General features: G+C 42.4%; 1 protein-coding gene across 2 annotated transcripts in view; it reads left to right on the top strand.

Annotated features, from left to right (window-relative positions):
* Positions 1-6,154, top strand: part of IL6ST (interleukin 6 cytokine family signal transducer) — a 35,991-nt gene extending 29,837 nt beyond the window's left edge. Inside the window, exon 17 of one of the 2 annotated variants that reach the window (XR_010468795.1) lies at positions 37-1,291. Coding sequence is in view for 1 of the 2 variants with exons in the window: in XM_065045233.1 (XP_064901305.1) it covers positions 37-747 (711 nt within the window). In the remaining variant the exon portion in view is untranslated. Of the gene's footprint in view, positions 1-36 lie in introns of both variants that reach the window. The other variant, XM_065045233.1, reaches the window with a different exon arrangement.
* Positions 6,155-13,764: the final 7,610 nt, after the last annotated feature.

The raw sequence follows: 13,764 nt of genomic DNA, 5'->3' as shown, positions 1-13,764 counted from the left end.
CCTTCCTCTTAGGCAACGTCCATCTCTTTCTTTCAGCATAACTTTAGTTCCAAAGATCAGATGTACCCTGAAGGCAGCTTTACAGATGTAAGCGTCGTAGAAATAGAAGCTGATGACAAGAAGTCTTTTTCAGAACAAGATCTAAAACCCTTTGACTTGCTTAAAAAGGAAAAAAGTACATCAGAAGGGCACAGCAGTGGTATTGGAGGATCCTCATGCATGTCTTCTCCTAGGCAAAGTGTCTCTGACAGCGATGAAGGCGAAACTACACAAAACACTTCAAGCACTGTTCAATATTCAACTGTAGTACTTAATGGCTACAGAGACCAAACACCTGTACAAGTCTTTTCAAGGTCTGAATCGACCCAGCCACTGCTAGATTCAGAAGAGAGATCAGAGGATCACACTGGAGGAAGTGACAGTACAACACTGAGGCAGCAGTATTTCAAGCGAAATCGTGGTCTGGATGAAACCAACGCAGACAGGCAATGCTTTGAAAGAACAAAGCAAATTACTTCTGCTAATGAGGGGGATCTTGCTGGATTTGCAGATCAGAGTTCACAGCTGTTGGGCTTCAGGCTGGAAAAAAATACCCAGGAAGCTGCTCTATCAGATGTTTTACTGACAAGTACTGAAGGACAAACTGTGAGAGCTGAAACAGTGGAAGGAAATACACCATCATTTGATGAAATGCCAAAAAGTTACCTTCCTCAGACTGTGAGACAAGGGGGATATATGCCTCAGTGAGAGAGGAAACTGGCTCTCTTTAGGCCTTCATTAGTGCCTGTTCACACTTGCTCCTGTGTTTTGGATAAATTAAGCTAGGTATTTTTGTCTGAATACAGATAGAAATATTGAAATCAAGTGAAGACTACATTGACAAAGTACAATAAGGCCTGATTTTGTGGAAAATTTGCAGTCCAGACTTGCTGGAGACTTTTACGCACTACATAAACTGTCTGGATAGCTGAACAAGCCGTTGTGCTACCTTGGGTTTTTTGCCTTGTCATACCAGACTTATACATGATTGAAAATGGCAAGTTTTGATTAACCACATCAGGCAATAGACCTCCTAGAAGAAGTACTTCGATTTGTGACAGAGTACAAGCCTGAAAAGCCAGCTTTAGTTGCTTGGAGCATCTTTGTGCAAAAGACTGAAGCTTAGTATTCTAACATGGAAAAATTGTGTCATTTAGTTTTCAGTTGCTTGATTGACTTTCTGAATTCTAACTTGGCTTACCAGACATGCAAATCATGTTCACCCCCATTTAAAAATTACAAAAGTTAAACAGAACTTGCTGTGGTGTGCAAATAAGAAAACACCATGATCGTTTGACCCTGAATGCTACTATAGTAATTGATGTTCTGCCTATATTTAGATATGTGTGCACACATTATTGTATAATAATTTGGTCTAAAAATGTGCCTTGCAATTCAGTCTCATGTTCAGAAGTTTTAAAATCCAGATGAAAATACAGATTAACAGTTAGTCAAAGGTTTTGTACCCAGATCCCTGTCTGTTTATAGCATACCTCTCTGGTCATATAAATTGCCTCTGTTTAATAAGTGCATCTTTGCTGTATACAGCTTGAGAGGCAACTAATGAGCTGTAACTTTTTACCATTTTTCTAACTGCTCAGGAGAAAGAATATATGACCTTCTTCCTGATAGACGACAACAGTGTGCTGTAACCTCACTGCTAGTGCTGCAGTACCTCCTTAAAACTGAAAGCAGCAAACGCCAAAGCATTCAAAGTCATGGAAGCTCTCAGAAGAAAAAACAAAACCTATCCCCTGAATTAAAGCATTACTGGTAGTATGTATCTGTTAGCAATCGTGAGCCACAAATAACACTTTAAGTGGCTGCTAAAATTCCTTTTTTCCTTATGTCTCATTTTTCTCCTGTTCATACAGTTCACATTTTATTGAAGAAGGTATACTTCTTGAAGATTATCTCTACCAGGGTTTAAAGAAAAATGAAACTACATTAAAATGAGCCCCTTCTCTGATTATAACTAGAAATTTTATGGCACTCTTCTAGATTTTTTTTTTTTACCTTAATCTAGTCAGTTTTCTAATCTGACACTAATAAAGCCTTTATTCAAAACACTAAATGCTGTGTTGAGAGGATAAAACAAGGTTTTATTTCTCCTTCAGCAAAGAACTATGTATTTAAGACCACCTGAAACATTTTGTGCTGTGACCTCTGGTGCTGCTGTTCTGCAGAGCACTTCCTAAAGGCCCTGGAAAAGCAGGTGTCACTATCATTTCAGCCTCCCTTGGCCTTGTCTGCCAGCCTGCATGGAAGGACAGATGTACATATAAATGTTCACCTGCGCCTTCTGCTTTTGTGACAAAGAAACTCAATACTAGAGTAAATTCATAAGATTACCTCTTGAAGTCTGGACTATTTAAAACAGATAAAGAATGCAGAAACTTAAAAAACATTTCTGTGTTCCACAGTTCCTTTCTCCCAACAGTATATTTTGTATCTGGGCACTTTTTTAAACTAACAGGCTATGTGGTAGCTTACTATAACTACACATTTCTTCAAACCAGTCCTCTTCCTTTTTTTCCCGACTCCACCTCAGCACCTTCAAACTCCCTCCCTGAGGGCAGGAGCATAATCAAAGCTGTGCTGTCAAGAGAGAGTAGAGACCGTCTTTCATTTTTTCAGAAGCTGAAGGAGCATTTTTTTCATCAGAACACATTCCTCTTGGAAAATAATAGGAGTTAATTTACTGGCAGATGGGTTGTCTTTTCTATGCAAACTATATAGTGACTGTAGAAACCACAAGTAAAAGGTAAAGTCTCTGCAGTGTGTATGTTTATTAGAGCTGCCCTGCAACCACGTGCATCTAATCCACCTCCGGTGCATCTCTGAAACATTGTGGGCTACAACCTGGCTGCTTAGTCCAAACATTGCTTCAAAGGCCAGATACTTTCAAAAACATGCAGATTTTTTTTGTTTTGTGATCTGGTGATGCTAACTTTTGATAGCATCAAAGAATATGATGCATTTGTCATATTTGAGGGGCAACTTCAGTTATTCTTGAAGTTGCTATTTGCCTTTCTGTTGTGTAAAAGAAGGGCGTTTTGTTCTCGGTTGTTGTTAATCATGGACCGTTTCCAAATATTGGAAAAGTATTGTCAAGAGATTTGCATTTTTAAAGGTCTGTGCTAATGAGATTTCTGGCCTGTCATGTCTAGCGTCTTTCTTTGTTGTGGTCAGTGGTAATCAACTTACAGAACCACACAGGAGTCTATCCTAGAGACAATTCTGTATATCTGGCAGAGCTGTATTCTATCTTTCAGTCTTGTGCATTTATCTAGGGCTAAAATACTAAAAACTAAGCAGAAGATACTGGTGGGTGAGCAGCTTGTAGAAGCCACAATACATACAAATAACAGGTTTACGGCTTGTTCATAAACCTATGTGCCAAATATTACACCGTGCAGTGTCAGGATTTAACTTGATTTTGTACTTGGATCGTAACAATCTAATTGTATCAAACAGTTAAATACAGTTTTTTGAGCATCTGTAATGTCATTATAGCAACCTACTGAAATTCTCTGAAGTTGGCCCTAACATAGCAGTTAAAGAAAAAGCTTCTTCCCCCCCAGTAACTATGTTGCACTTTAGAAAATAAAGGCATTATTAAAATAAAATCACACTTCAGTACTGACACTTTGATGTCCATCTTGATTTCCTGGACTGGGATTTTTCAGGTAGGGGTGGGAGAATAGCTGTAAAGACCTTGTAACTTTGATGGCAGGCGAGGGAGGCTAGTAGGAATAGAAACTATTTTTCATGTATTAGCATGTTTGGAAGGTCTCTTAAGTGCAGGTTGGCTAACTGCTCCTCGATTTATGAAAGTTAATATATTTACCTCCAGTGTTGTGGTGGTTTTGCTAGAACAGAAGGTTGTTTGGGTTATTTCTGGGGTGTGTTTGCTTGCTTTCAGGGCAGTGAATCTGGTAATACCCTCTCCCACTGTAGTAAAAGTTTTGGGATTATGTTTCATATGCCCTACTGTAGCAAACTGCCTGTTAAGCCTTAACCTGGCAGCACAAAGCACAACAGACACAGAATTTTTCTAAACTTCATTCTGGAGTGTTTGTGACAGGCATGTATGTGCCTATCTGTGCTACAGCAGCCTAGCAAAATGGCAATTATCAGGGCTGGAAAAAAACTTTGGCCCTAGGAGGAGGAAAGAGTTTGCATGCGAGGGCTGAGTCCCATTCTTGGGCACGGGAGAGGTCCCATGGCCTGGGGTGGGGTTTGCAGCTTCAGCTTTGACTGTAAACCATGAGCAAATAAACCACGAGTAAGCTAAAACTTACATTGGTGTGTCCAATATGTAGGAATCATCATGCTGGTTTAACTTCAGTAATGGAACTTGTTTAATTAGTGCCAGGTCTTGAATATCCAAGACCCACATCAATATATGCTGCTATAGTGTTGACTTCACAGCGGGATTTGAAGCTCCAAAGACTCAAATAGTTAATAATAGTCAGCCCCACTCCAGGACATTCACATTTTAAATCGTAATTAGTGTGCATTAAACAGGACTAAATATACTGGTTTATTTTCCCTCAGTTGTTGTAATTAAGGTAAACTGTTATTTTGATACATTCCTTTATGTGTGTTAAAAAGTTCTTCCGACTGGTGGATTTTAAAACTTTATTAATCCCCTGTAACCTTGTCTGTTTGGTAGGATTGCTACACATAGCTGTTCTAAAATTCCAAGAGTTGCTTTTAATGTTATTTAGAAGTAGTTTATAACAAAATTTCTGAGGTTTTTTTTTTTCATGGAAAGGCCATCTAGGAATGACAGCCAACCCCACAATATTCATCTTAGCTTTTGTTCTGGAAAACTGCAGTAAAGGGGAGGTACAAGTGCATTAAGTACCTTGCATTGAACTCACTACTTCTCTTCTCTCTTCCTTGAAAGAGATAGGATCAGCTAAAAAAGAAAAAGAAAAAACAACTATAATACGTATGTTTGCTTTCACTTGTTTCCTTTTTAGTACTTGTGCAATCTGAGCCATTCCTAATAATGAAAGTAGTGCTGACTAAATGCACAAGGATGCATTTTTTTTTAAGGCCACAAGATTTGATATGAACAGATTAAAATTTAATGAATAAGGGCCAGATCTCAGCAACTGTCCACTTCCCCCTCCACCCCGCTCTTAATTTTAGTGCAGAGAGAGAGGGTGGGTAATAAGTACCTCGCAGAACGCAGCCTTAGCCACTGCTTGTGTTTAACTGCAACGCAAACCTTGAAGGGGATAAAAGGTATCATATGGGGATATATGCAATAAAGGCATTGCTACTCTGCAGAAGCACACGTCTGTAACAACAGATCAAGACCGCGTATGGCACAACTGCCGACAGACGGACAGACAGCTCCTCCTGCACAGGCTGAAGCGTCTTCTGCAGCCTGACCAGCTGCTATTCTCTGGTGACAGCAGGCGCAGTAGGTGGCGTGTTCTGTGCAGTGTTCAGACCCGTAACACCTATCGCTTTTCTTCATATCAAAGCACATTCGTTAGTGGATCCAGTCAACTTGCTGTGGTTTTTTTAATACACCAGTCTTGTTTACAGTGTCACATACAGACTGACACTTTGATACAGTGATGGATTGTCTCGTAATCAAGCGCTTTTATTTGGGGATAAGGAGTCTACGGTCAAGGTTACTGGTCATCGAATGTTGCTGTGTGGATACTGGCATCTAGGCGAGCAGCCATGTGGGACATGGGGACAGACCTGCTCAGAAGGACAGTGCCTTGATGCTGGATTGGATGGATAGCAAGTGTAAACATTGTCTAATTTTACTGTGTACTTCAAGTAAGTATGGCTGATTAAGCTACTGGTAATTTGAATGCCAGCTTTAAAGGGCTTGCATACTTCAGCCAGACGTTAAACTTGTAAATTGCTGCATAAGCTGTCTCTATATGGAAATGTCTTTTAATACCAGTACACTATCTTCATTCTTTTGCAAACTGCATGTTTATTGTCATATAAACTTTGCTTTCTACAATTTATTTCATGGTCAGTTTTGAATGTCTTCTTCTTTGTTACACAACTGAGCCTGAATGTTGCATTTATCTCGTACATAATCTATGGCAAGAAAACAAAACAAAATTCCATACTTTGTGTGCTGGAGTCCGTGTTTTGTAAGGCTGAATAGTCACCGAAGGAGAAGAGTCTGGGCACTTACCTAACAGGCAAGAAACAGACATTCCCAGAGAAGGGACCATGACCATGGTCCCCCAGGACAAAAGGCCACCAACTGGGTAATGGGCAAGTCCAGCAGCAAGTGAATGCTCTTTAGTCCAGGTCCCTGTCCCACAGACCCAGCAGCTGCCCAGGGGTGTGTATGTTCTGTGCTCCAGGGTCTCACCAGGGAGGGGGTGGCTGTGTCTGCCTGCTGCTCTGTGCTCCAGAGGTTTTAGGCAAGGCTTGTTTAGATCTGTTGAAAATGGGAAGAAGAGTGCCCAGAAATACGGTTCTAAGAACACCACAGGAGTGAGGAGCAGGATGTAACACATTCACACAGGCCCGTGTCCAAGAAAGGAGTCACAGGCCTGCCTGCATCTGACATGGCCCTCAGACTTAACTGTGTTTGGTTCTTTTGTTTCTAATGGGTGGAGGACCCTCACTGGCCTGTATTCACCTTACATCTCAGTACTGAAAAAGCACGGTTGCATCTCCAAAAGAGTCACATCTGCAAAGGCTCCAAGGATGGCACCTGAGAGAAGACAGCATCCCCTTCCTGGCTAAAGCTCTGGTTTGTGTAGGTTGTAAAATGTTTAATAAGCACAAACTCAAACCCATGTAAAACTGATTGGGGGACAAGGGGGAGGTCAGGGATGAGGGTGTTACATGCAACCTCCAGCACCAAAAATAAATTCTGTGACTGCCACAGAAGAGCCACCCCAGATATGACAAACCAGTTAACATTTGGTGTTAAATTAGGTGCAAAGCTAACACCAGACTCCTTTACTAAAATGTTAGTGAATTTATCACTATTTTCATATGAGGCCTCTGAAGTTTCTCCAGGAGCATGGTTTTTTTTTTATGTGTCCTCACCTGAGCTTGTAGCTGCTGAGCATCAGTGCAGTTGTGCTCCACAACTACACACACCGAAGAGGCGGCAGCAGCTTCATCGTTATAGCCTGCCTCGCGGCCGGCAGAGCAAGAGTGCTTCCTGTGACTGTTAAACAAAGGAAACAGGGCTGGACAGCAAATGCCGGGAATGCCCTGATTTCCACAGGAAACACATACTTGCGCAGCGTGCACATCAGAACACCAGAGGCTGCCAGGTTCCTGGGAACTGCTCCATCCCCGTGGCCGGGAGCCAGCAGAGCCTGCGGAGGAGCTGGGATGTGTCTCATCCAGTGGAAGCCCTGGGCAGCCCAGGCTTGTGCAGCCGGGACGTGCGCTGGGCAGCAACACAGCACGGCAATCTCATAACAACAGAGCGGACAGGAGGCCTGCCAGCCCTGCACACCTCAGGGCAATGTGTTTGAGGGCTGCTGGGGCATTACAGATTCTCTTTGACCACTGATAATACAGTAACATAGAACATCTCTGCAAAAGCACCTAATGTATTTTTTTCCAGACAATTTGTGCTGTTCATGGCTGAGTGACCCAGTGCTTTCCTGTCTTCCCAGCAATCTGCAACTACCATGAAGTCACTAGCAGACCCAAAATGTCCATCCCATCCTCTACAAATAGCTAGGAAATTCCTGGCTCACCCATGGAGCCTCAGCACGAATGCCCTGACCAGCAGTTACAGGATGAAATTCAGAACAAGTAATCTGACTCCAGGCTTTCATGCAAAATGGAAACCTGCTGTGGGCCTCACGCTGGCTTTCCTCTTGTGTAAGTCATGTGCGCTCAGGCACTGAGCTAGGTCAGAGGCCAGCAAAAGCTTTTGGTGATGGGACAACTCTGCAGCAGCCATTCACCTGTGTCTGCTGCAGCTGCTGGCGGAGCCTGTTATTCTGAGCACACAGTGCAGTGCATCAGGTTCTGGGCAGAAAAACCCCAAATAAAGCTCCTCAGAAAACACCCCTCAGGGCTGGGGCAATCGTTGCCACCAGAAGGCAGCTGAACAGCAGATACATGCCGGCAAAGCGAACTGGGAGCAGCAAGGCAGCACCCTGGTGCTGGGGCTGTGGGCAGGAGCCTGGGCATTGTCTGGAGACTAGAGCATGACAGATGGGCTGCTCTCCACAGCAAAACATGGCCCCGCTCCTGGCCTTCAGGTGCCTTTCTGGGAGGTCCTGGGCACCCCAGCCTGGCCCCAGCACCTCAGAACCCATTTGGCCAGACAGGGCTGTGCCAGGAGGTGGCAGCAAGATGTCGCCTTTAACAGCTGAACAGGCTGACTGCTCCAGCCCCAGCTCCCGCCCCTGGCCAAATTACTCATGTGGGTATTTTTTTTAATATATATTTATTTTCTGATGGTTTAGCAGGCACCCTTGGCTTCTCTCCCACCTCCCCGTTTGTCAGCAAAAGCTCTGCCCCTTGTTTGTGCCCCCATCACCTGCAATCCTGGGTGGGACATTAAATCCAGACCCATGGGAAGGCTCAGTGCCCGTGCCCTGCCAGGCAGGTCAGGGTCCCAGTGCCCTCTGGCACACATCCCCTCGGCTGGGGACACACAATGGCTGGTCCTCACGAAACGGGCCCAGATTGTTGGCTCCCTGTCCCAGCTGGCTGACTAACAAGCTGGGATTTGCTAACAGGAAGCCTGTTCTCATGCATTGTTATGGCCTGAATCACTGCACTGCACCATCCAGATAAGTGATCGCCACTGACCCTCATTTGTTACCAATATACATTCCCATGCACTTTGGGAACAAACATGGGGCTCATGAAGCCCATTTCTGGACTAGCCCTGTGGCAGCAAAACTCTTCCAGATGCAGCTTCTTCCACTGTTTTGAGGAGATTCAGTGCTGGAGGAAGAACATGTGCCACTACTTGTGCACCAAAGAGCCTTCACCCCACCATGCACATAGCCTCTGTCCATCACCACTGCGGAATTCAGTCATGGATGAGGCAAGGGTGTTACTCTGGTACTAAGACAAGTTTTTCCTATATGGGGGTACTGTAACAACTTTTAAAACATGTTCTGACTGCCACTTATTACATGAAGCTTACCATGTGTTGAATCAGAGTCACCTGAAGAGGCTCCCTGCTTCACTCCCCGTTTTCCTCTCCCAGACATTTGTCTAGACTAGCACTTGCCGATAGCCCCAGGGCAAAAGCAGGTGCCTCCAGAGCCTGCTCAGGGCTTTCAGCAAGTCCCTATCATGCTCTGTTTGCTGGATGTCTTCCTTCTTCAAGTGAGGCTAGCCAATTTATTTATTAATATAAATTACTGCCATTTAGATAATGCATAGATACACATCTGTACATAAAAGCAAAATGAATCATTATGTAAGTATGAACAATAAAGGAACTCATATTAGCCTTTAAAATTAGCCTGAATGTGATGCAGGAAAAAGGTCAAACTCTATGAAAGTACAACACGTGGTGTAATTTAAATAAAAATGTCAATATAGAAACACCAAAATAAACAACCACTGCCAGGGTGCAAACTCCTTTAAAGGCTGTAAAACGAGACTGATACAGAAAATCTGAAGTAAACAGAGATGTGTTTCTGTCCAGAGAGAAATTAGAGTTACCTGGCCCTATCATTAAAGAAAAAAAGTCAGTCTTTACAACAGTAAACCTCAGTGGTGGAGCAGAAGAACCACAAGCTGGAGACAATGCCTCCAATAAATATCTGAGAACATGGCAACAAAAACTACTGACCACAAGGTAAGCAGGGGCACAGGAGGGATTTTCCCCACATGCCTATCCCATATTAGATATATCCTATCCCATATTAGATATATCCTATCCCATATTAGATATATCACTACCAGCTCACTTTCACTGAGAAGTGGCCTACTTGCTCCTACCTTAAACTCAGATTGGGAGCCTGGGCCATGTCTGTAGAACAGTAGACCTACCAGTAAATTCAAAGCTTAGGTAGCTTCGCAGCAACTTGGTTGGCTGAGGGAGCTGGGTCTTTTTAGCTTGGGGGAGAACAAGGGGTGACCTTATTAATATTTATAAATATGTAAAGGATGAGTGTCATGAGGATGGAGCCAGGCTCTTCTCAGTGACAACCAATGACAGGACAAGGGGTGATGGGTACAAACTGGAACACAAGAGGTTCCAATTAAAATTGAGAAGAAACTTCTTCTCAGTGAGGGTGACAGAGCACTGGAACAGGCTGCCCAGGGGGGTTGTGGAGTCTCCTTCTCTGGAGACATTCAAAACCCGCCTGGACATGTTCCTGTGCGACCTCACCTAGGCGTTCCTGCTCTGGCAGGGGGATTGGACTAGATGATCTTTTGAGGTCCCTTCCAATCCCAAACATACTGTGATTTTGCATTGAGACAGTCACACAAACTGTTGGCACAAGGAAATCATGTGTTCTAAGGACAGAGGGCTGGGGAAGTGGGAATGTGCACAGCGAGGATGAAGAGGAATGGAGGGAAAGGGAGGGGTCACCTCTCTTCAACGTCAAGTGTCTTCTCTCCCCTGCACCCCAGTATATCAGGACAAACTGTGCATATCATATATCCAGGGTCATCTTTTACTTTTATAAAGACAGTACTTGCAGACAGAAAACCAGCCCTGTGTGCTGGGGAAAAAAAAAAAAAAAAAAAAGGTGAAAATTGGCAAAATCTAAACTCTTGTGTGACCATTTTCACCCAAAATGATTCAACTCTCCCCTGCATCCTTCCTCTCACAGCTCAGATAGCACGAAACCTTGTTAGGCTTATAAACTCCAGATACCCTTCATCAGAAGTGTAAAAGCAATTAAGCCCTTCTGAAAATAAAGGCAAAAACAAAAGAGAGATGCAGTCCCTAAAGACAAATAAAACTCGGGGCCTATCTGCGAGCCAAGCTAGAAAACTAAAAATAAATCGGTGGAGATGAAAGCAAATGCAGGGAGTGTGTTTGAAGGAGCTGCAAGCTCATGGGAGAGAAGCAGGCAGCAAAGGCAGCAAGCCATGAAGGCAGCTGGATGTAAGTGTTTCTGGGCAGCGCGCTAGTTATGAAAAAGTTTTATATTTAATATAAGCACAGACACTACCCACCAATGTTTAATTCTGTGTTCAGAGCATTTTTAAATATATCTTGTAAACAAAAACGTCTATAGCTCATAAACTATTGATGCTAATGTAAATTCTTGCTTCTAAAAGAAAACCAAACAAGCAAGCACCAACAAGGATTCAAAACCTAACAGCCTCCCCTTCAGCTCCAAAAAAACAGCAGGTAGCTGCTTGGGTTAAAGACAGTTACAGAATATAAGCTAAACGCCATGCCCAGATTTAGCACACACTGACTATGAGAAGATTCATTTCAGAAGCGTGCTGTGCTCATTCGGTACAATTAAGAATAAAAATAAATGTCTTGCATAGGACATATTTTGTGATAGTACCATTTTATAAAGACTTTAAAGCTCTTCTTTTTTTTTTTTAAGAACAAAGTGTTTGGTTTAGTCCAGCGATGTTCTAAGTGGGCATCCCAAAGCATTTACCCCCATAATAATCTTTTGCTCATTGTTTCTGACATCCCTGAATACTACTACATAATCTTTCCATGATCACAAAACACACTACTTTTTCATCAAATTCCATTAAACATACAGTTGCTCGTGTATTGGTAAAAATTCTCCAGAAGTTACTCTTGGCTAGGTCAGCACTGCACTCTGAGGATAGCAATGACAGAACCGGCACAATAAATAAGGCTGCTTTTCTGGGTTTTTAATTACTCCCTTCAAAATCCAGTTCTATCATGTCCAATACTGAAATCTAAATAATACAGAAGTTGTATTAGCAGGCCTTCTGCAATGATAAAACACTTGTAGCTCATTGGTGTGGGGCTAAGAAATGCCTGAAAAATCAAGAAAATCTAAGAGGTTGAGAAAAAAGCTGGTGGCAGACATTCAAACTTCAAATTGTTGACCTCGTTACTCAATAGGACTAGCCAATGTTAAAACAGCACTTCTGCAATATAAAACACCATACTGTAGCATAGTTTCTTTGACTGCTTGAACCAGCAAGAACAAGCCTACTCCAGGCTTGGAGGGACTGCTGCATTCCTAAGCACTTGCTGGGCTGCGGCAACTCTCTCATCAGCCTCACATGTCAGCAAACGGGCACTGGGGTAACCCCAAACTCTCTTCCACACTCCCAAGGCTCACCCGAATAACCCGAATAACTCAGGACCCTGGGAAAGGACATAGTTAAGCTACAGCTGGGGCAGCTCATGGCAACCCCGAAGCACTAACGTCTCAGTCAACCTCAGATATGCAACTGGTTTGAAACTATTCCCCTTTCCGTTCAGAGACCATTTTCTACAAATGCGTTGCCTTTTAAGAGATGAAGAAAGTAGAGCATAGGAAAGGTCAGCATAAAATAATCATTCTGCGTTTACTTTTCAAGTACCCTATTTTAGACAGAATTAGGACAAATCTATGCCATACATACATGTCTGTTTCTCTCCATGTTTTAATATTCTATTAAAAAAAAGAGCAACCTAATTTGAGAGAACAACCTGTTAGTCAAACATCTGTTCCAATGTTCGATTTGTCACTCCTCATGTTCATGTTCTGAGTTCAAAAGACCTGGATAAGACAATAGTTTGAATGAAATAGTGAAGGGGATGTGAAATGATTATTTACTCTTCGAAAAAAAAAAGGGAAACAAAATAATAACAGAAAAGCCCAGGAAAAGGGCAGACAAATTAATCCAGCTTGACTAGAATAATTACGTTTTTGTCAAATACTGAAAAAATAATTCTGCTAAGTAGGAAAACGGTGAAGAAAACTGAAACACATAAAGGACTAAAAAGACAGTATTCTGCTTAGCACCCCCCTCCTAAGTTACCATTCAGGGAAGCACAACACGTCCACATAAAGGGTACAGTTGGTACTTCATAATAAATATACCTAGTAAACATTATGAGTAAGAACAGCTCATACTATAAAAAGAACGCTTAATGTTTTTCTGTCAGTTCCATTTACAGATGTTATGTTTTCTACACAGGACAAACAATTGCTTTAGATATGCCCTATTTTTGAGCCCAGGGTAGCACATTTGCTGATGAATAGCCCTACTACAAACACATCGTGAGACCACTGTATATTTTGCTTCTGTCTTGCGAGGGGGCAGAAGAGGTTGTTGGTAACAACTCCCTGCACCTGCAGTAAGTCACATACTTACAGGCTCAAGACTTCCCTGCACTGAGAATGTGCCCCGCTTCCTTTTATCAGTATGGGAAACATTAACACTGAGCAGGAAAACAAGTCTTTCACTATCTCTGCAGTAGATTCGAAACCAGAGCAAAGAAACTTGTAGCACTAGTTCAGATTAATACACATTTCAGCTGTCTACAAGCAAGTTTTGTATAGTCTCAAATGATTTATGGTAAATAACCATTATGCATTGTTTCCAAGTGATCTTTGGCAGAATATCTTACCTAAATATTTCAGAATAGTTGCTAGTAAATCATAAAGCTATTGAATAAATATTCACAAATTACCTCTTATAATCCTAAGGAGTGTGACATTTGGTATTAAAAACACCGGTTTGTGTGACCATTGAGATTTAGAATTGTATTCCTTGTTACATAAACAACTTCCCAAATGTTGTGCTGCTGACTCTTCAATATTTTGTATTTTGACA

This window comes from Columba livia, chromosome Z, assembly GCF_036013475.1.
Source record: "Columba livia isolate bColLiv1 breed racing homer chromosome Z, bColLiv1.pat.W.v2, whole genome shotgun sequence".
Lineage (NCBI taxonomy): Eukaryota > Metazoa > Chordata > Aves > Columbiformes > Columbidae > Columba > Columba livia.
This window is presented reverse-complemented; position numbering and strand designations above follow the sequence as displayed.